Here is a 22,432-nt window from a genome sequence, read left to right on the forward strand (position 1 = left end):
AAATTTAATTAAATAATATGTATATTTTATACCAACCTATAATTTGATATATAAATATTTTTTTTTTGACAGAAACAAAGTTAACTATTATCATTAATCAACCAATGTTCAATACAAGAAGGATAAGAATAATATGTATGTTTTTTTTTTGTCTAAATGATATTTTTCAATGCTTTAAAAAAAATCTCAATAATTGTGACCATTCAAGTATTTTTGGAGGACCATATACCTATTTTCCCTCCAAAATTTGTCTATCACTCATTTTAACAATTGTTTCAACTTATACGGTAAAATTTTCTCTCTTTCATTCTCCCTTTTCATCTTAGAATGGTGGTTGTTATAAAAAAAAAAAAAAAAAAAAAGAATGGTGGCTATGATTGTTTGTGCTTTTCCCTTTTCTAACGAGTCAAGCCCTTTCTTGTGAGAATAAAGATCAAGGAACTATATATCTATATAAGCAGTTAAATGTTGACATCATGACGCTGATCAAATGGCCTGTAAAGGTCGTTAACTCGTTATTTTGTGTGTCACAAATTTCATAGGAGTATTTATGTAAAGTTAATCGAGTGCCTATTTGCGTACTTTAGTTAAATTAGGCTTGACCTTTTTATGAAATCCACAATTTACCAACTAACGGAGCTATGTTGGAAAATACTACATATATTCTCTCACAAGAAAATACATATACCCTTCTGCCGTAGCTTTACATATATTCTTTCTATTTGCGGATCTAGCACTATCTTCATCTCTAAATTAGAAGTTTTTTATATACCCCTCCGGTAACTATTATAAGCAAAAAACTACTTTTTAGTTTTTTGCTTATAATAGTGACCTTAGTTTTTTGCTTATAATAGTTACCGGAAGGAGTATATATTTTTCTTTTTATTTTTTAAAGAAGAATTATATTACATCTTTTTCTACATTGTAAAATAAATATTAAGATGGAAATATCAACTAATTCTCTCTCGTAAATAATAAACCTATCAAATACTCCATCCGTTTCAAAATGAGTGTCGCTTTAGCCAAAAAAAATTGTTTCAAAATGAATGTCACTTTCAGTTTCCAATGCAATAATAACTTTTTCTTTTCAATTGTACCCTCCAATTAATACTCTGCACACTACTTCCAAACTATTACTTTTAAAACTAACCAATAGTTAATAAGGATAATTTGGTAAAATAACCATTCTCTTTCTTTTAATCATTGTGTTTCTTAATATGTGTGTAAACACCTAAAACGACACTCATTTTAAAACGGAGAGAGTAATATAAAGTTTCAACAAATTTAATAGTACTCCAACTTTGTTAATTCTTATGATTTAGTCAATGAGATATTAGCTAACCCCATTGGATTTGCTATTTTTCTTGGTGTGCATTATAGCCACTTTCCTTGGTTTACATAGATATTCAAAATAATCCCTAGAATTTTAATCAATGTGTTCCTCGGTTAGATATTCAAGGATTAGAATTTTTACATTGGTAATTTAGAAATGAATTTGACACTAAATGAGTAATTCCAATGATGCGTTTGTTAAGAGATCAAGATATAGGGGGACCCATTTGATAATATTTTGCATTTCCAATGACCATTATGAATTACTCCCTCCGTTCCTTTTTAACTGTCACATTTGCTAAAAAAATTTGTTCCTAAATAAGTGTCACTTTAAGAGTTTAAGAGTGTAATATGTCAATTATACCCTTAACCTCTCAATTACTAAATCTGCCACATTAATTGCATGAAGAAAAAGAGAGCAAATTATGTAGTGAAAAAGAGAGCTTTTGGGCTTCCAATGCTTTTGTCAAAAAAGTGAGCCATGCGTTTGGAGTACCAAGGAAAAGTTACACTAAAGATATAAGGGTAGAAAAGGAAAAAGAGAGCTAAATATGCTATGCCTTGGTTGTAGCAAAATGTGCAAAAGCGACACATATAAAGGAACAGAGGGAGTAATTGATAGTGTGAGAGACTAAGTTGATGTAACCCTGCAATTTTAAAGGCTAATTTGAATATTTACCTAAGTAAAGGGTTCATAAGGTTTTTTTTAAGGCAAGTAAAGGGTTCATAAGGGTGAGTGATACCTTGTGATTAGGAGTGGAATGAGTCAGGTCGAGCCGGATTTTGCTTAAATAGGCTAGGCCTAGTTGAAAAAACTAAGGCCTAAGCCTTAACCTTTTACATGTCAAAAGCTTTATTTTAAGCCTAGCCTGACCTTTTTAAAAGTCTGGCATGGCCTAGCCTGTCTAACAGCCTAGTTTGTGTTACAAATTTCAAACAAAGTCTGTTCATTAATTTTTTTCCTTTCAATTTGTGCAACATACTTAATATAGAGAAAACATTAATTAGATACAGATTAAACTAATAAAATACAATTGTAAAATTTATAGATAGATAGAAACTTAAGAATAATCATGTATGATAAGAGCAAGGATTTCAAACTTAATCTAATAATCATACTTGACCTTATGCATATCAGTAGCAAGCCATACAAAATAAAATAAAAACCTGAAATAATAATAAATGTGGTATGAGAATTTGAAGGATCAGTAATTCTTTTTGATATATATATAAATATGAATAATAAATATGGAAAAATGTAATATATTCGTATACGGGCCAGCCTGATAGGTTTAATAGGCTTTTTTATAAGCCTAAGCCTAGCCTAATTAAATTAATAGGCTTTTTAAAAAGCTTAAGCTTGACCCATTTATTAAACGAGTTAGGCCGAGCCGGGCTTTTAGTAGGCCGAGCCGTAGGCCCTGACGAGCGGCTTGGCCTATTCCCACTCCTATTGTGATGTGATTCAAACTTCATACTATAGATATGGTAGGTAAAGCACTAATATCACAATTAAAATGTTAGTAATAATGAATTGATTCTATTCTACCAATAGCCGCCCATGGATGTTGTATAAGTTTGATTAATACAATTAATTTGAAATATGAAACTAAAAACATATCCATCAGCCACAAATATTGAACATCTTCAAATAATAAAATAGTTCCCATTCTTAACTACCAAAGAAATATCCATTTTATATACCCGCAAAACCCTAAAATATTTTCAGTCTCTATCAAAAGGGATCATTCATACGAAACCTACTTCATATGTAGAACTATAGGATATAGCTATAAAAGACCAAGGTGCTATGCCACAAAATTCATTAATATCAAAACATTCACAAACTTTATTAATTAATTTTCTGTAATTTCTGTAATATCTACATACCTCGCCATGGTCGTCTCAACCTTTACAAATAATTATTCTTCCCCTATAGCTCCATCACGTATGTTCAAGGCTTTAATCACAGACTCTAGCAATTTGCTTCCAAAACTCTTACCTCAGTTCATAAAAGATGTCAACGTAATCCAAGGAAATGGAGAAGCTGGAACAATTGAACAAGTTAATTTTGCTGAAGGTTAGCAAAAAAAAAAAAAACATTTTAAAGCTGGAAGAATTAAAATGCTCTTTTTATTTTTTATTTTTAAATTTAAAGAGATTTTTCTTTTTTTCTTTATGTTGGTTGAATAACTTCTTACTTACATGTTTCATTTTAGAGAGAAAAAATAGACTTATATTTTTATTGAAAAGTGATTTTTTTTTTCTAAGTTGCGAGAAATACTTAGTTTGGCACAACCTCAAATAAAAAATATTTAGGCACATACACATGAATGATAAAATCTAAAGGAAAAATAATTTAGTCACATTGCTCTCAAAAAAAAAAAAATTAGTCACATCATTTCTCTTTTAAATTTTCATCAATCATGTGTTTGTGTGCCCAAATAAATCTTATTTAGGGTTGTGTCAATACAAGACTTGCTCCTATGTTGCCTCAATAACAATTCTTACTTATATGTTCTATTTATCATTGCAGCTAGTCCTTTCAAATATTTGAAAAACAGGATTGATATGATTGATAATGATAACTTGGTGTGCAACTACACTATGATTGAAGGAGATCCATTAGGTGACAAGCTTGAGTCAATTGCTTATGAGGTTAAGTTTGAGGCCATTAATGATGGAGGTTGTTTTTGTAAAATGACTAGCAAATACAATGCTATTGGGGATTTTGAAGTCAAAGAGGAAGAGATAAAGGAAGGAAGGGAAAACTCCATTGGAATTTGCAAAGTTGTGGAAGCATACTTGCTGGAGAATCCACAAGTCTATGTTTAGTTATTATTCTTGTTCATTTTTTTTTCAAATATATACAGTCATCTTTTTTAAAGATGAAATTCAAATTTATTCAATTTTTACAATATTAGTGTGAAGAGTCCACCCAAACATTTTGAGACACCTTGAATTTGTAAGTGTTGAAGTCCTTAATAAGTCCTTAGCCATCAAAAGGGCATTCTCTGTGATTTGGTAAAATATTATTTGTACTTGTTATCTGTACAATACCTTGCAAGAAACAAATGAAAGACTCTAATGTCACATATTATAATATATTACACATCATAACAATAATATAATCATAATTCATTGATCACAAGATAATTAATTTTTAGGATCCTTCAAGATATCACTTTATGTTTCAAAATTCAATTGAAGATCCACACTTAGAAATAAAAATTGCTATCAATCTCCCACTGAAGTTATATTGATTTATAAAATAAAACAAAACAAAATAAAATTTTAATATCAAGATAAAATGAAAATTCATTGGGTTATTAATACTAGTGGTTACTTTCGTATCTTGAGTAGAATCTCAAAGAAATATGGTCATTAACGTCCGACAAGACTCATCCCGCTAGCGCTATAGGTGAAGCTATTAAAAGTGTATGTTAGCCACAACCACGTAACCAGTAGTTTTAGTTGTCATGATCAACGAATAAGTGTATTAGTTTAATACAAATCATAATATAGTTTGTGATCATTATATACTATTGTGTAGTTTAGGATCCATATTTGAGGTTTGAACATGGAGAATGTGATCATTTATTTATGTGTTATCATTTCATGTGTAACTTCGTCCTTTTTTTTATTTTTTCAATTTTGATTGCTTGGGTGCATTATGGACTTAAAATTATTTTGGGGTGTGATTAAACAGTTAATAACTACATTATTTTAAGATAAAAAGGGTATAAATATAAGAGTGTATGTGTGTGTATTCAATGTTATTGCGTTTTGGATATTTTTTTATATTTTAGATGTTTAGATATTTTGATCCTTTAACTACATTATTTTAAGATAAAAAGGGTATAAATATAAGAGTGTATGTGTGTGTATTCAATGTTATTGCGTTTTGGATTCCTTCTAATGGAACATTTTCCTTCTCTTAATCTTTTTTGGTGGTGTCCGAGGCAACCCCGGACCTTTCATATTTTATGCATTGTCCTTACTAACTGAGCTAAGCTCACGGGGACGATTTCCTTCTCTAAATCTAATGTATAGACTCAAGTCCGTAAAATAATTTCTTAATAAAAAAATAATATATGATAATACAAATAAATAATTAACTTTGTTGATTTTCCTCGTGTAATTTCAAAGTTGTAAATTTTGTAATTTATAATTTTTCATAAAATAATGGAACAGTACTAAATCTTATGCAATTATTTATAAAAATTAATTCAATTATTAGAAATATTTTTTTATGAATTAAGAGTGTGATTAAACATCGCGATGAAACTTAGACGTTCCAACTTTGTTGACACTTCCAAAAAATCTCTATCATCTGTTACCCACTCATAAATATATTAAAAGAAAAAAAAATGTACGAGAGGGTGGGAGGGGGCGCAACCAAAATGTGCACAAAAGAAAAGGAAAAGGAAAGAAATTAAAGAACTCAAAGGAAGGTGTTGTTGATCAACACCTTGTTCACCGCCAGAGCGAGTGTTATAGGCAAGAATAAACGTGGTAAGGGTTGAAAGTTAGAATCTATTTGTATTTCTATTTCTAACATATATATTAATTATTCTCACATTACAAACATGACTCAAAAAGACTTATTGAATACATGAAGAATGAAAAAAATATTTATTTTTTGAAGGATATATCAGTGGATCATGTATGTAGTTGGTATTGTTATTTGTGATTTAAATATAAGACTATGAAAGTCATATTTTTTTTTTGGTAATTATGAAAGTCATATTTTTTTTTGAAAGATGAAAGTCATATTTAATACACAAAGAATGTGACATATTGTATTCTTTGTAAGATATATTGGTGGTTTATGCATGTAGTTTGTGACTGAAATACATTACTCTAATGTCATGTTTAATTCATGAGCATATGAGAGAAAATCAATTGTGTGTAATTTATTTAAATAGCATTTGTTAGGGTCGGCACAACATATATTAAGGCCTAAATCAAATTTTAAGATAAGACCCTTTAAATTTCATAATAGTACTTCAATAAAATTAACTTATTTTAATTTTAACTGTATTTTGTCAGACATTTTAGATGCAAAATCATATATTAAACTAATATGATCAACTTCATTTGGTATTTATTTTTCTATTGATGATATAATTAACCAATTTAATCTTTATTGACACAGTAGTATGGATTTTTGTAGAATGCGAGACTTTTTTCAAGTAACTTTTTTATTTTGCAAAATCAAGTAAAGTTTTAGAAATAGTAGAATATGAAGTCTTTTTATCATGTAATTTATTTTTATTTTTGAGGTCAATTGTGATTGCATTGGTGGCCTTATCCTTGACCTAGCTCTGGCAATTGTATTTTAGAATTTATCAAAATATATACCTTTAATTATGTTTTTGTATAATTGAAAATATTATAACATGTTATAGTTGAGTTTAGATTCATATGTAGTTGAAATTAATATTATAACATGTTTTGGTTACGACCCCTTCCTCCCCCCCCCCCCCCCCCCCCCCCCACAATTTTTATTTGAGTGTGTAACAGATGATAATTTTTTTTGAAGTGTCAATAAAGTTGGAACGTCTAAGTTTCATCGTGATGTTTAACCACACTTTTAATTCATAAAAAAATATTTCTAATAACGGAATTAATTTTTATAAATAATTGCATAAGATTTAGTAGTATTCCATTATTTTATGATAAATTATAAATTACATAATTTACAATACAACAAAACATGGAGAAAGAGGCTCACGGTGGAAATCAAAAATCGAAGCTTTTTCCATTATTTTATGATAAATTATAAATTACATAATTTACAATACAACAAAACATGGAGAAAGAGGCTCACGGTGGAAATCAAAAATCGAAGCTTCTCGTCAAAGACGCATAGTTGCATGTAAGGGGAGGAGTTGTGTGTGAACTAAGGAGTTCGGCGAAGGTACGTCTGGTCAAAAGTTGAACGTAATTTGACAAATAATATAGGGTTAAATTGGACATTTTATGGGGATTCCAACTCATTTGCGGAATATGTATAAGGATTTTCTCATGCACTTCAGTATTTCCCATCACAAAAAACCTACCCCATGATCTTTCGTGTATTTCGAACATCAACATTTCCTTCGATATATCTCCGGTTGCATTATCATCATAATAAAAACGGTCAAAATCAGCACATGAATTACATCAACAAATTAAATACAAGAGTATATATAATTTATAAATATTAATTTTCTTAACTAAACATGTATATTAAATTAAATAAATAACTTGACTTTCTTTCGCATAAATCTAACATTTATTTTCTGAATGATATTTGCCTCATGGTAGGCGTGAGTTATGAGGTTTAGGTAAGGTGAGATCTACAAATGGGATCAAATGTCCAAGTTGACTATTGTGATCATTATCTTCTTTTGTTAATGGCATAGTGCCATACTCGATATGTGTTGATGTGGAGTTGATGCTCTCTTTGTAGTAGAATAAGGGACAAGCTAAGTAATGAGAGAGACACTTGGATTACTTGATTATGGAGATGGTACAATAACACGTGGAGTTGTGTATTTAGCACCATTCCTTTGATTTAAACTAGAAGGAATGACTAAAATCTTAACATTCCTTTTACCACCAAATCCTCTAGGAATGGCTGAATACAAGAGTATATAATTTATAAAGACATATATAGATCAATTAAATAATTTTTATAAACATATAAATGCATTAATACATCATCTAACAATGATACAAAATTGTGCATAATATAACATCACAAATAAAAGCAAAAGGACAATAGTCAATTTTTCAACTAAAAAAAAAAAAGAAACAAAAACAATAGTCACTTTTTGACATAATATGACTTCACAAATGAATAGTAAAAAAAAAAACTCACTTTTTCACCTCGCGTATTGAGATGTGTGCACGATATTTGAGACCGAACTTCCTCAATTTTTTAAGTGTTGATATCTTCGATTCCACCCCCCATTCTTTTATACTTTTCCATTTTATTTTTAATCTACTTAGGGCATCGCAGGTGCTTCTGCTTCCCATTTGCTTAAAAAATATATCTTTTTGTTAATGTTCTCAGCTAAAATATCTAAAGTATGAACCTTCTATAATACCAGTTTGTTGTCTAATCATTTAAATTTGTTTCTTATGCGAGTTACATATTTAAGGGTGAGTTACATGTCTTGAAATGTGTATCTATGAATGTTAGAATAATAAAAAAAGAAAATTTACTATATGGTGACAACATATGTTCCATTTAAAGTATTTGTTGATTAATTACTCGTACAATATGAAGACTAGCTACTTGCTGTACTTACAGCATCTCTTATTGTTCAATCAATCTTCAATGGTAAATTTTTTAGCCAATTTCAAGGATATATTTTCAAAAAGTATCATACTTGCCAAAGGACCTGACTAAATAGTAAATTGACTAATCATTTGTCTATCATGAAAACAACAACAACAATAATAAATACCCTTTCTTTGTCAAAAAAAATAATAATAAATACCCTTTCAAAAATAATAAATAATAATAGTTAATTGACTCATCTCATGTCTATTCTGACACGAAAAAAGAGAAATAAAAATAATAAAAAACCCTTTCATGAAAAATAAGTAATAGTAATAATCATAAAATGTTATGAAAAAAGAATTAATTACTTAAATAACTAATGATATTTTTATATGAGATCCTTACTAAAATCAAGTAATTAATCAATTGATTGATTTAGACGACAAAATATGACATATCAATATACTTAAGAGACATTTAATAACTATTCTAATTTTCAAAGGGTATCTCTCAATTTCATAAGTGCTACATATTTTTTTTGTTGAAATAAGTGTTAAAAAATAGTTAACTTAGCGAATAGAGCTCCTTATACTCCACTATATAAAGTGATAGAGTTGTTTTTTGTTTGTTACATGCACATGAAAATAAAAATGTCCGAGATTCTCAAATTTTTATATGCTATGATCATTTTACTTTCTCTATTTTTTACTGCAATTGACGCCGACGGTAGGGCTTTTCTTATAACCATTTTCAAATATTCCCTTCTTGATTTATACATAATATTGTTTAACATTTTTAATAACACTCTTTTGTTCTTGTTTTGCATCACAGTTGTTAATTGCACTTCTGTCCTCCAGTGTTTTACTACTTATTGTTACCTTCATGGAACAATGTTATGCTTAAACGGTCAATGTTTATGCGTTTAATAATTAAGTCGAAAATAATTATATATTTTCTAATATTATAATTTTATTTGCATGTCATAGTGAATGTTGTTACTCATATGAATTCTCCCACACTTTTAGTTATATTTCTTTAAACTTTTATCTCTTTGTTCGAACAAATAGAACAACACAAGAGAAATGTTTTAGTCATAAATATTTGTCCTGTATATTTTCCAATATAATTAAATAATATGATTTTACTATTTTATGAGTCAATAAAATTATTGATGTTAAGAATTCTCCTAGAGTAGAGTCAAGATTTAAATTTCCTGCAAGCCATTTAATAATAGACAATTTAAATTTCCTAATGACTTATACAAAAATATTTTTATAATAAAAAGTTGTTTAGTCAAACCGGTGGATTTTTTCATACCCAAAGTCAGGGTAGTTTTGGAATACAAAAACATTTTTTTTTTTATAATTTTGATTTATTCAATAATAAATATTTATACTATGAATTATGGGCTAGAAGTTTGAGTTTTATTGAAATAAGTAGTAATGTTTAATGTTTTTCTAAAAGCAATTGCATTGAGATTTTAAGTTTAAATATTTAACATTATTTTATCTTGAGAATCATGTCATTGTATTTTAATAATGTGATGATTACACTTAAGCCTATTGGTTATTTGTATATGTGTCTTCTTTAAAATAAAATCAATATAAAGAGGGCGTTATTTTTAATTGAGACACGGCGGGAAAAACCAACAATGACCTGAAACACAAAGAGGGCGTTATGATGGTTAGAATGATTCTTAAACTGAATATCCTTGTCGCAAACAGACCCGGTCTTTGTTCACAAGAGCATGTATATAGGGTATTCAGATTTTGTACTTAAAAAACAACAAGCATTTTTAGATTTTATAATCGGATGTATGGTATATAGAGGTGTTCAGATTATTTAATAAATAGGGGAAAAATGCTCCCCTAAAATCCGAAGTAATTATTTATTCGGTTTAAGAATCCCAATTGGTGAAAAAATAAATAAAGGAAAAACGACATTTTCAAAATATTGAAGGGCGTGTGAGAAAAAAGGAGAGTGGAAAAAATAGCCATACATTAATTAACAAATACTTTTTAATTTTATGTCATTTAAGTTAGCAGACTAGGATTTATGCAAGTAAAAACTATGGGCTTTTGGAGCCCAATTTCTCATTCATGTCTAACTGGTTTTTTTTTTTTTTTTGTTTTGTTGCAAGTGTAAAACCTGAAACGCCAGAAACAAACAATGCAGTATCCATAAATCACCACAGTGGTCTTTTTTTTTTTTACACACGTCAAAGACCTTTTAACATCTTAATGCCCTTGCATAGATCACAAGCTTTCGTTATCAAGCTTGGCCACAGTGGTAATGTTGAAAGGGGAAAAACTAGTAAACATGTGTTTGGAACTTCGTTTTCACCTTAACCTACGCAGCTATGCTAAATTAAATGTGATTTATTACAAAATTAATTACAGTTAAATGTAGAAGTTAGGTGAGGTTGCTTCAAGAGGAATAATCGATTTGAATTAATTCGATTACTTTCTAAAATGAGACTCGAACATACTTACAACTCATTAGAATCACGTTTGACCACTTGAACGCGTGTCGTACTTATCGTGGAACCAAACATACACTTAATCCTACATGTAGACAATCAATTTCCGATCCAACAACCCCATGGAGCTCCTTGAATACGAAAGGCACGGCAGGTTTCGTAGATAGAGTACATGAGTCGACTTCTCCTCTTATAGTATTCTTAGTTAACGTTAGATAACTAGATTATCTGAGCATCGTCTATCTAATAGAGTCATAAGCTGGATCTACTACTTAACCAAATGAGTCCTATTTCTCAGAAGTAGGAGAGGATGGAAACAAGATTGTGACATAGATTTGGTTTATTTAGAAGTATAGTAATGATTAGAATAAGATTGTTAGAATGAGAGATTGATGAATTAGAGAGATAAAAAAAAAAACAAAAAAGTCATCAAAAGTGAAATTGAAAACTATACAATTCATCCTCAAGAGGAATAATGTCTACCACTATTATATTCCATATTATACTAATATGAGGAAGAGAAATGATATTTGAACATCCATTTTTTAACAACTTTTGTGACAACCCTCTCTCTCATACTCTCATTGTACTTTTATTCTCTCTCTTCCTTTTTCTCTCTCTATTGTTATTGTCCAATAAAAATAGAGGAAAAGAGTTGTCACTAAAAGTTGTTGAAAATTGGATGTCAAAATATCATTGCTCTATGAGGAAATGTGCTTTCCACATGATATATTGATTATGCTAGGTGGCAAAATGCCATGCCAACAATTATTCAATGTAGGTGTCATGTCACTTTTGTTTACTGTCACATTCCATATATAATTAGTTTCACGCCATAGAATTCAATCACACACTTAATTTATTTTTTATGTAACAACCAAACTACTCCAGTTAAATCCAGATATATTATTGACAATAAAGTATGAAAAACTATTTCATTATTGCATAAAAAAATACATATATTTGATGACTCATTGAAAAATAGTGATTTAAGATTGTAGGTAGAACAACATCACTAAAAAGATATGAATAATTATAAATTGAAGTTGAACTTTCTTTAATTGATTGAAGTATCACCAAATCCACTACATGCTTTACAGTGAAATGAAATAACATTGAAACTAATGCAAAAATGTAAACTATCACATTTTGAGTCCTTTTGTAAAGGCACTACCAAAATTTCATTACACATGAATGAAGAAATGAAGCTGTACAAATAATGACCTATTTTGGAATATGCAAGAATTGAAATCTAAGGAATGAAAGGAACAAAAGAGAAAAAAATGAACAACTTGTTTTATTTTGGAAAGAATGTACCCTATTCTCAATTGGCAAATGACAATTCACTTCATCTTCTTTTTTCTTTTTCTTTTTCTTTTTTTTTTTATGAGCAAGAATCAAATTTGGTATCCAAGGATTTACAACACTCGCACTGTGCACCAACCACTTACGCCAATCCAGTGTTTTGAGAACAGTTTATTAAATCGCTGCAGTATTTTGACCGAGACTCATGAGGTAGTAACACGATGACGAAGAAGAATTTGAAGGGTTACCAAGTTCTTGACAAGGTTTAGGCAACACCGAGTCTGAAAATCCCGAGACATTTGAACATTCCCATTTACTTGAAGAAACGGAATTTGTAGACAAGGTTATATTTGAAAGGCATATGTTTGTGAAGGGTGATTCTTCTATTCCACTCAAGCTTCCAGCAATTGTGATATTCTTTCCAGTTATATCCTTCAATGTTATGTGATGCAAAAGTGGAAGTGCTTTTGGATCAAATTTGTCATCAGGATGAGAACCAGAATTACCTTTAGCTGAAATTGCTGTATAAACATTTTCCATTTCTATGTGTGATAAAGCAATTTCTTTTATGTAACCACCTCTTCCTTTGGTTGTTCTGAACTCAATGCCACTATTTGAGTTGAAAATGTTAACATGCTCTATCAGGACTTTTGAAATTCCACCAGACATTTCAGTACCAAATGAAATAGCAGAGCCGGTAAATGCACGAAGATGAACTCTTCTTATATGTACTTTCTCACTTGGTCTTCCATATTTAATGCCGTACTGATCCCATCCACTTTTGAGAGAAATTGCGTCAAAACCAATGGAAACATAACAATCTTCTATACAAACATTATCAGAAGAATCTGAAAACATGAAGAGCACAAATGTTTAGCTAAGTGACCCTCACCAAGGTTTGGTAAGCTATTGACATTTGAAAGGTTGTCTATGAAGTACTGGTACAGACAGTGACATTAGACACGACACTAACACGTCAACCCTAGTAATTATTTGAAAAATGATATAATTGAATATACTCGGTGTCGTGTCGATGTTAGTCACTTATGGAGCACTGACACGACAAAACACCAACATGTGTGCTTACATTCAAATATTTTACCATCTCAAATAATTATCGGTATCCACGAGTCAGAGTCAGTATCGTGTCTGATGTCCGTGTTTTTGCCTCATAGTTGGACACAAGCATGTATTGGACACCGAACACTCATTCAATCTGAAGTGTCAATGCTACATAGAGGCATTGCCATTTCACAATGAGGATAACAGAATTGAGTCTTTAATATGTTTACTAACCTGGTACTATACCGGCAGTATAAGGGGATTCTGGAGGAGTAGAGATTGAAATGTTTTGAATATGTACATTGCTGCATCAAATTAAATGTAACTTTATCAACATCCCTTAATTTTGTCTGCCAAATTAAGTATCAAAGAAGAAGAAGCAGAAAATTATTTACCTGCAATAAACAGGGTGGATGCTATATGCTGGAGCATTCAAGAATGTAAGATTTGAAACTACCACAAAATCAGATGATATAATTTCAACGAGATGAGGACGACTGTGGTTAAGGGAATGAGACTTAAACCAGTCCCACCAAACCATTCCATTGCCATCAATGGTTCCATTATTGCCTGGTAAAAATTAAATGAAAAATATGAAAATTCAATATAGAAAGAGAAAAGCCAAAAACTTGATAGAAGCAAGAACAAATTTGGAGCAGAATTGACAAACCTGTTATGACCACATCTTCCAACTGGTTACCATTTATCAAGCTCTTGTATCTTCCGTCAGGAACATCTTTCCCTCGGCCATAAGAAGGTAAAGCTTCAATAACATTCCAATGAGATGGATCCTAAACAAGAAAAACCACTCCTCAATTACCCTCAAATTGGTTTCACATGAAATATCTTTATACACAAGAAATCAGTGTTATCAATAGCAAATCACAGAAAATAGTAGTTTGTTTAATTTCCGATACGCTATAATAATATAGCACTGTTATAGCCGCCATTTGACAACATTTTGTACCAAATAGGAACAATACACAATTCATTCACATTCTGCTACGCTATAATTTTTCACATTCACCATGAGTAAAAAATCATTTTGGACCTTGAAGGTGACAAGCGTCTCACTATAATTCTTGAATGTATTGAAATTTCATAAACATCCCTGGATACGTGTGCCCTTAATAAGCTTGATCCTCGTGTCTCTTTTGTTAGTCAGCTTAGTCCACGAAACCACTAACAAAATTCTTACTCAGGGATGCTTGCCCAATTTCAATACATTCAAAGATTATAGTGACAATGCCTCGCACATAAAAAAGACGAAACTAATCAAATTTCAGGAGTTACTGGTAAAAAATGAAGCAAGAGGTAAAAGTACCTGAGATCCAATAATGACAGCACCTTTTTCCAAAAAGAGGGTGAGATGGCTAGTAAGATTGAAACTACCAGTAAGCCAGTTTCCTGGTGGCACATAGAGCTGAGCACCACCCTTATCAGCAAATGACTTGAGATAGAAAATTGCATTCTGGAATGCAATTGTATTCAGTGTTTTACCATCTCCAACTGCACCAAATTCCAATATAGAGACACTGTGTGGCCTAGGATCCAATTTAGGATTCAAACGACATATCTCAACATCTCCATAAACATTCACGGCATTGCTCAATGCAAGAAGCAAGAGCAATGCCACCTGAAAAAGGTCACATAAACCAATTAATCACCAGAAGGAAAGTATCCCAGATTTAAAACGACATAGAAAACCAAACATAACCTATGAAGCATTAACACATACACGTGATCAGCGCGGATAATAATTTGATCAAACAAATTAATTGAATGTAATTAATAAGCAAATAATTAATTTGTTCATGAAGAAAACAATTCACTTCAAATTGACAGAGGTTAAGAACACATCTGAAACAAGAATGAACAAACACAACAAATGAATAGAAGAATCAAGAAAATTGATAGCAAAAACAATGAAAGAACTAGGCAACAAAAATGCTCATTTTCACACACCAATCAATGAGAGAATCACTTCAACAAAAATATTATAAGGTACAAGAGCTTATGAGAAAAAACTTCAAAAGTGAATTCTCAGATGAAATTAAACTAAAATGCAAATTATTCAGATCAATATATCAGATCAAAATGGATTAAAATTTGATTAACAACAATCACCATTGGCATATACAAGCCAAACAAAAGGAACAAAAAAAACCCAAAAGAACAAATCTCATACATAAAATTTGAACATGGCCCATATGAACAAAACACAAAAACTTTGACTTAAACATATAAATTCCAACCAAAAATAAAAACTTGAAGAGACCCTTAAAATGAAAAACAAAGCAATATAGTCCCAGATTTGGAACTAGTTTAAGGTGAAAACTCAAAAGGCAAAGAAAGCATTAACAAAAAAAATAAAATGAAACCCGAGTGAAACGTACTTACAAGCATCTTCTCAGGTCAAAGCTGGCAAAAGGGTCAGAGACTAAAGGAGACAAGAACTAGTACTAATGCCAACACAAAAACAAGTAACAAAAAAATGCAGAGAGAGAGAGAGAGAGAGAGAGAGAGAGAGAAGAAGCAGGAACAAGAGGAAAAGAAGCAGCTTTATGCAGTTTTTGTGAGTATTATTATACAAGAATTAATCTACCAATGTAAAAAAATGACAGCAAATGAAGAAGATTAATGGTCCTTTCATATACGTACAAATATTTGGTAAGAAATATTTTTTTTTTAAACAAAAAATTAAATTGTATTAATAATAAAATGACAGCTTTTTCATTTCATGCTATTGGTGCGAAGTTTTTATCGTCGTTTAGCAACAACTAATCGAGAAACTTATGAGGTACACAATATTTTATGCGCGTAACATCAGACACTAATATCTTGAATCGAGTAGGACTTGTACGAGTAACAAAATCCTCACTCAAGATATTTAACACTAATGCATTATTAATGTTGGATTCGAATTCAAGACCTTTATTAAGTCGAAAAATACCAATTATTATAGTCTAATACTAATAGTAAATAAAATATTATTTAAATGAGTAAATAGAATACTCTACTTAAGGAAGAAGAAAAAGACAAGAAAAGAATAAAATTGAATAAATTAATTAGCACTAATTGGTGATTGCACCTGTTAATGAAAATGATTAGTAACGTCTTTCGCCGACAAAATTGTTTGAAACGGCTTCATGGATTGTGGCTGCATAGTGTTCTGTTCGGTGTTTTTACTTGTCAGAGAATTATTACATTATTACTAGCCTCATTTATGTGTGTGTGTTTTTTTTTCCTTCATGTGTGTGTGTTTGTGACAGTGTTTGAAAACACATCATCAACAAAAAAACGTTCTTGTTCTTTTTACATTTGTAAGATTCTGATTTGTGGTGAGAACATAGGACTTTTGAGTGGAGAATTGATAAAGTTTTATTCAAAGTCATGCTGGCAGTGCCAGGTGGTATAGAATGGTGGCATTAGAGTTTTTTTTTTTCAAAATTATTATCTGAATTGTTTGATCTAAATCAATAATCACGGTTGTTTAAATTTGATTTAATTTGAGATGTTTGATTTTAAATTAGTGATTGAATTGATAATTATGTGTGTAGCGTGTTTTTATTTGAATTTTATGTTCTCCATTAAATGAAGGATAGAGTATGTGAAGAGGATCTAAACCGATGTTAACGAGTTGAATTTGGACGCTCGATGATATGTCCAGTAAGATTGAAGGGTATACGAAAAGAGAATATAATATTTATATGGTAAAGTGAACAAATTAAAAAAAAAAATGAACAAATCAATTTTTAAAATTTTAAAATGTTGAATGCAATATTCATATGATAAAATTTTCTTTTTAAATTTCTTAACAAATGCACTATGTTAGTATTTCCTTATAGTATACTACCACTATCTATATAATGTCAAATACAACAACCAACACAACCTATCATTGTTGGTTATAAATATAAACAAAAGTTAATTATTTTTATCAAGTTGTTATTTTCAAATTACATTTCAAGGAAACTTATTCCATAATAATAGAAAACTATTGAAAACTTAAATCTAAGTTAATCATATTTTAAAATACTAGTAGTAGTTATTTATATCTGTATATAAGACCAAAAAAATGATACTATAATAGTAGTAGTATAACGTATTATTAACAATAATAATGACAAAAAAATGTCAAAAATAATAATGATGACAATATAATAAATGAAAACAAATAAGTTAGAGGAGTGAATGGGGCAGAGAGATTAGAACTAGAAGGGGTCGAGCATGTGGATTGACAGAAGAGAAACAGGAGAATGGTGGTGCCCACTCCAATCATGGAGAAGATGCTAGCCTGGCAGCATTCACTTGACAGGACATGTCAAACTAGACTGTGAGTCAGGGACATAAGCCACTCTTAGGTTATCCCATTTTTAATTCAATTTTAGTTTCTTAAAAAGTGTTTTCAATTGTACTACATGTTTAGTAATTGAGAAAAGATATTTATACAACTACTACTATTTTGTACTCCCTCCGTCCCGGTTTAATTGACCTACTTTGGTTTTTCACACAGATTAAGAAAAGTGTATAAATAAAGGGGAAAGTGGAATATATTGTATTGGGAATGATAAAAGTAGTATTATTTAGTGTTATATTGTATTGGGAATGATGAAAGTTGTATTGAAAATTGAAATGAGTCAGTTATTTTGGGACACTTTTTTTTAGAAAATAGGTCAGTTATTCCGGGACGGAGGGAGTAATAACTTTTTAACATCTCTCTTATATTTATACCCTTAAAAAAAAAACCATCTTTCTTATAATAATTATATGATTTTTTTTCTCTCTATTGTTTTTTTATCAATAAAAAGAGAAAGAAAAAGTTATCACAAAAGTTATTATTAAAAAGAGAAAGAAAAAAGTTATCACAAAAGTTATTATTTTTTTTGGTGGTGGCCGGGATTCGAATCTCAGACCTTACATATATTATGCATTGTCCATACCAACTGAGTTAAGTTCACGCAGACTCACAAAAATTATTATAAAATAGTTGTACAAATATCATTAACCTTATTAATTAGGAACATGACCATCTTGGTATTTTAAGTTTGAAGAGTTGGTGATGGTAAAACTCACTTTCGGCTAAGGAGACACCTTAATAGGTATTCTAATAATAGGTATTCTATAGTAGGAGGCATGTTTGGTCCAAAAACAGAAATAGTAGGAGATATATATTTTTTTAAAATGAATATGAACTATTGGATGAGGACTAACTAACCTTTGAAATAAAATACTTACTATATACTTTCAACACTTAATTGCTTTCTTTTATTTTAAACTAGTGTAACACTTAATTGCTTTCTTTTATTTTAAACTAGTGTATTTATATGAATAAAAATCTTCTTGTTATAAAATAAAAACAAACATATAAAATATTTGGACAATAAAATAAAAGTAGATATGGATTGTTGGGATGTTTATGTTAGATAGGGAAATGAGCTATGTTATAAAATTACCATCATCTATTGTTAATGACAATGAGATTTTTATTTAAGTAATACAACAATCGTATAATTTTACTAATTTAATAACAGGTATGAATTTCTGCAAGTCCGGGAACTTAAAAAATGTATTTTATTCTATGTGTTAATAATTTTACTAAATCCAGTTTGTCAATTTTTTTATTAAATCTTGTTAAGTTTAATTGTATGTTTAGTCCCTTGTGTTTATTTTAGGTTTCAAGTTGGTCTTTTATGTTTTAAACGTTTTAAGTTGGTACCTTATGTTTTAAAAGTTTCAAGTTGGTCCAAAACGTTACTCGAATTGAAATAAATTAGTCCTTTTGTCACTTTTCCGTTTAGAGATATAGGTTGAGAATATGAGTGTCGATTTTGAACTTATTCACAAAATCAATTTTAAAATATTTTTAAATTTTTTATTGTCTTATTAAACTCAATATTACATGGTTGAAGGGACTAACTTATTCAACTATGAATAATGTTTTGGACCAACTTGAAACGTTTGAAACATAAAGGACCAACTTGAAACTTTTAAAACATAAGGGACTAACTTGAAAGCTAAAATAAACATAAAGGACCAAACATACAATTAATTTCATTCTATTAATTTACGGGTACTGGAAATATTTATTTATTTTTATTCGTGTGTACCCATTAAGATATTTGTGCTGCACCGATTTGTGGTAAATTTTATATGCGGATATTTTGCATACAAAATTTTTCTCGTCCTTAATTATGTCTAACCCGAACAACGTCGAGTAAATACACTACTCGTTTAAAATAAAAGAAAGTAATTGAGTGATGAAGGTGTATAGTAAGCATTTTAATCCAAGGGTTAATTAACCCTTATCCAATGATTCATATTAATTTTTTTATAAAAAAAAAAAAACAAAAACAATGTATCCTACTATAGGAGACCTATTAAGGTCTTCCACCGAAAACGGAGCCCTCACTTTCACTTAGGCATGGCAATGGGGCGGGGTGGGGACGGGTTTTACCTTCCCCGTCCCCATACCCGATTCTCATATACTTACTCGATACCCTACCCATACCCAACGGGGATGAGAAATTGAATCCCATCCCCGTCCCCGATGGGTTCGGGTATTCCCGACCCATCCCCGTCCCCGCATTGAATAATTTTTTTTAATAAAAAATAGAAGTTTTTTTGCATCCCCAAGAGCAACGTTGTAATACATTATCAAACAATACGCTTACTTTAACATTTGTTAGACGAAATGATTTAGTTGATCCTTTAAATATCAATGGTAGTTTTATTAACATGACAATTATCAAACAAAATAACATGACATATCAACATAAAGTATTTTTTTTACATTTGGGACGGGTTTGGGTATGGGTTCGGGGTGGGTACCTATATACCCGTTACCCGTCCCATACCCGTGTTTTGAAATTGGGAAAAACCCATACCCATATCCAAACCCAGTCAAAACGGGGAAAACCTGTCAAATTGGGTTTGGTTCGGGCGGATAACCACGGGTATGGGTTTTGTTGCCATGCCTACTTTCACTCTCTCCTAAACAACTCATGTTTTCTTTTCTAATTTTAAAATGGGTTTTTCTAACGAATATTCTAAAGACACTTGTTAATGATTCAAAATAGTAAATAATTTATAAGTTTTAAGTGCAAAACTTTCTCCTTAAACTTTTTAAAAAGCAATTTTATAGTACTTGTTAGCATTTTCTTTTAAAAAAACAATTTGTTATCAAATGCTCTTGAGACACTCTTTAAGCATTTTAAAATAAACGATTATTTTAAAAAAATTCAAATATTTCAATTTTCAATGCATTGAATATACATGTTTTCATAAATACTTATCACTTATGACCTTTAAAGAGTGCCCCATAGACACTCATTTTTTTTTTTTAAAAAGTTAAAATGAAATATGACCTTTAAAGAGTGCCCCATAGACACTCATATTTTTTTTAAAAAAGTTAAAATGAAATTATAATACTAAAGAACCAATACTTTTCGGCACAGGGTGACTGGTCTCATATATTGAGATCAAATAATATAATTAATATAGATACTGTGGGTTACTACTTGGAGTCGAAGACTTAAACACGCAGAGTGCGAAGAAGAGAGTTATTAGGGTTTGAATTCATGAGGTAACACATCAAATATTTCTTTGATCGTTTACCAAATGAGTGACGTTCAGCGGAAAGAGCCGAAGTTATGGTGAGTGAGCTTAAATGGCACTCCCTACATATTTGAATGACCCGTGAATTAAGAAATTAATTTTCAAAAGTCTGAAATATTTTGTTGCACAAATGTTAGTCAACATACACTACAAGAAAGTTTGTGTATTCCGACCAAAAATTTCCGAGGAACAATGGTTTCTCGCTAAAATTAAGGATTTCCGAGGAACTTTTTCCTCGGTATGTACAAGTCAGAATCTCTGCTCCTCTCTCCTGCAAAAATCAGGGCGGCGCGCTTTTCCAAGTTAAATACCGAGGAAAATGTTCCTCGGAAAATATGTTATCATTATTAAATTCTTTTCAAAGCGTGTATGAGCGTTGTAATGTATTAAACAAGGATTTTATATAGCATATTGCATAGTTTAAAATATTGAAACTTAGAAAGAAAAAGAAAAAGAAAAAAAACTGAACATGTGCTCCATCTTCTCTCTCAACTGCGCACCATGCTCTCTCTCACCCATACCTCACAAAACCTCCATTTTTGAGCAATTGAAATTTTCCATGTATCTTTTTCTTCTTAAATCCTTCAATAGAAGCTAAAAAGAATCAAGGTGAGTTAACATTTTCCATTTTCGTTTTTGATTTTTTGCTGAACCCACAAAACCCTTTTCCCCAAAATTCCATTTTTCCCTATTTGATTTCATGGTAACAAGAATCGCATGTTTTGTTTGTGTTTTTGTTCTTTAGGGGAGGCTCGATCTGTGTTGTTTTGCTGGCCGAAAGTCTGCTGAGAAAGTTTCCAGGACCGAAAACAAAAAAAGTAGAGTTCAATCTGCGAAAACACCACTCATTAAATTTTGATACTTTATATTGCAAGCACTGAATATAAGCCTTTGTAATTTAGTTTAGGCCAAGTGTTATTTAAGATTGAAACTCCTTATTTTTGTTACATCTTTATCATTATGGTAGTGTTTTGAAGTTTGTTCATTATTTTCTCATTGAAAATGAAAAATCATTTCTCTGTTTTGGGTTTACAACCGAATCAAAGCCATGTGTATTCTTTACATACTATCTTTGTGGAAGCTCTTTTCATATATATAATATGTTGTAAAAAAAACATAATCTCCATTGTTCATTATGTATTGGTGTTAACACTTCTTCCATTTTGTTCATTATCTATGTTGTTGTTACAAACTTCTTTGATTTAGTTCCAATTATGTTCAATTTTGTGCATTATCTATGTTGTATTGTATTCAATCTAGAATAACCTCAACTTTTTAGTGTTTAATCATGTTTTTATTTTTATGTATTGTGGAATTGATGCAAAATTTGTGAAAAACTGAACAATAAGTTCCTGCAAGTG

General features: G+C 30.3%; 2 protein-coding genes and 2 long non-coding RNA genes across 4 annotated transcripts; 3 read left to right on the top strand and 1 right to left on the bottom strand.

Moving 5' to 3' along the window:
• The first annotated feature begins 3,151 nt into the window (after positions 1–3,151).
• Positions 3,152–4,362, top strand: LOC146945358 (pathogenesis-related protein STH-2-like). The gene is made up of 2 exons (XM_085747895.1): positions 3,152–3,412; positions 3,869–4,362. The coding sequence occupies exons 1-2, from the start codon at positions 3,229–3,231 to the stop codon at positions 4,165–4,167; spliced, it is 483 nt and encodes a 160-aa protein (XP_085604021.1). The 5' UTR covers positions 3,152–3,228; the 3' UTR covers positions 4,168–4,362.
• A 4,832-nt stretch (positions 4,363–9,194) lies between these two features.
• Positions 9,195–9,610, top strand: LOC146945359 (uncharacterized). Its single transcript, XR_015028025.1, has 2 exons — positions 9,195–9,334; positions 9,440–9,610. It is a non-coding gene; the product is annotated as an uncharacterized LOC146945359 (long non-coding RNA).
• A 2,510-nt stretch (positions 9,611–12,120) lies between these two features.
• LOC146945360 (putative polygalacturonase) lies at positions 12,121–16,012 on the bottom strand. Its single transcript, XM_085747897.1, has 6 exons — positions 15,855–16,012; positions 14,779–15,090; positions 14,125–14,245; positions 13,850–14,024; positions 13,689–13,759; positions 12,121–13,240 (listed from the first exon to the last, which is right to left on the bottom strand). The coding sequence occupies exons 1-6, from the start codon at positions 15,858–15,860 to the stop codon at positions 12,567–12,569; spliced, it is 1,359 nt and encodes a 452-aa protein (XP_085604023.1). The 5' UTR covers positions 15,861–16,012; the 3' UTR covers positions 12,121–12,566.
• A 5,208-nt stretch (positions 16,013–21,220) lies between these two features.
• LOC146945361 (uncharacterized) lies at positions 21,221–22,059 on the top strand. Its single transcript, XR_015028026.1, has 2 exons — positions 21,221–21,680; positions 21,817–22,059. It is a non-coding gene; the product is annotated as an uncharacterized LOC146945361 (long non-coding RNA).
• Positions 22,060–22,432: the final 373 nt, after the last annotated feature.

Source organism: Medicago sativa, chromosome 2 (genome assembly GCF_051527215.1).
Source record: "Medicago sativa cultivar Bolivia chromosome 2, Bolivia_mono, whole genome shotgun sequence".
Lineage (NCBI taxonomy): Eukaryota > Viridiplantae > Streptophyta > Magnoliopsida > Fabales > Fabaceae > Medicago > Medicago sativa.

What these genes read in the sequence shown, in the direction of transcription:
- LOC146945358 (XM_085747895.1), top strand. Translation starts at nt 3,229, where the DNA reads ATGGTCGTCTCAACCTTTACAAATAATTATTCTTCCCCTATAGCTCCA. An exon ending in ACAAGTTAATTTTGCTGAAG is followed by an intron (nt 3,413 to 3,868) that starts GTTAGCAAAAAA and finishes TTATCATTGCAG; the next exon opens with CTAGTCCTTTCAAATATTTG.
- LOC146945360 (XM_085747897.1), bottom strand. An exon ending in GGAAGATGTGGTCATAACAG is followed by an intron (nt 14,025 to 14,124) that starts GTTTGTCAATTC and finishes AATTTTTACCAG; the next exon opens with GCAATAATGGAACCATTGAT. An exon ending in TACTGCCGGTATAGTACCAG is followed by an intron (nt 13,241 to 13,688) that starts GTTAGTAAACAT and finishes TCATGTTTTCAG; the next exon opens with ATTCTTCTGATAATGTTTGT.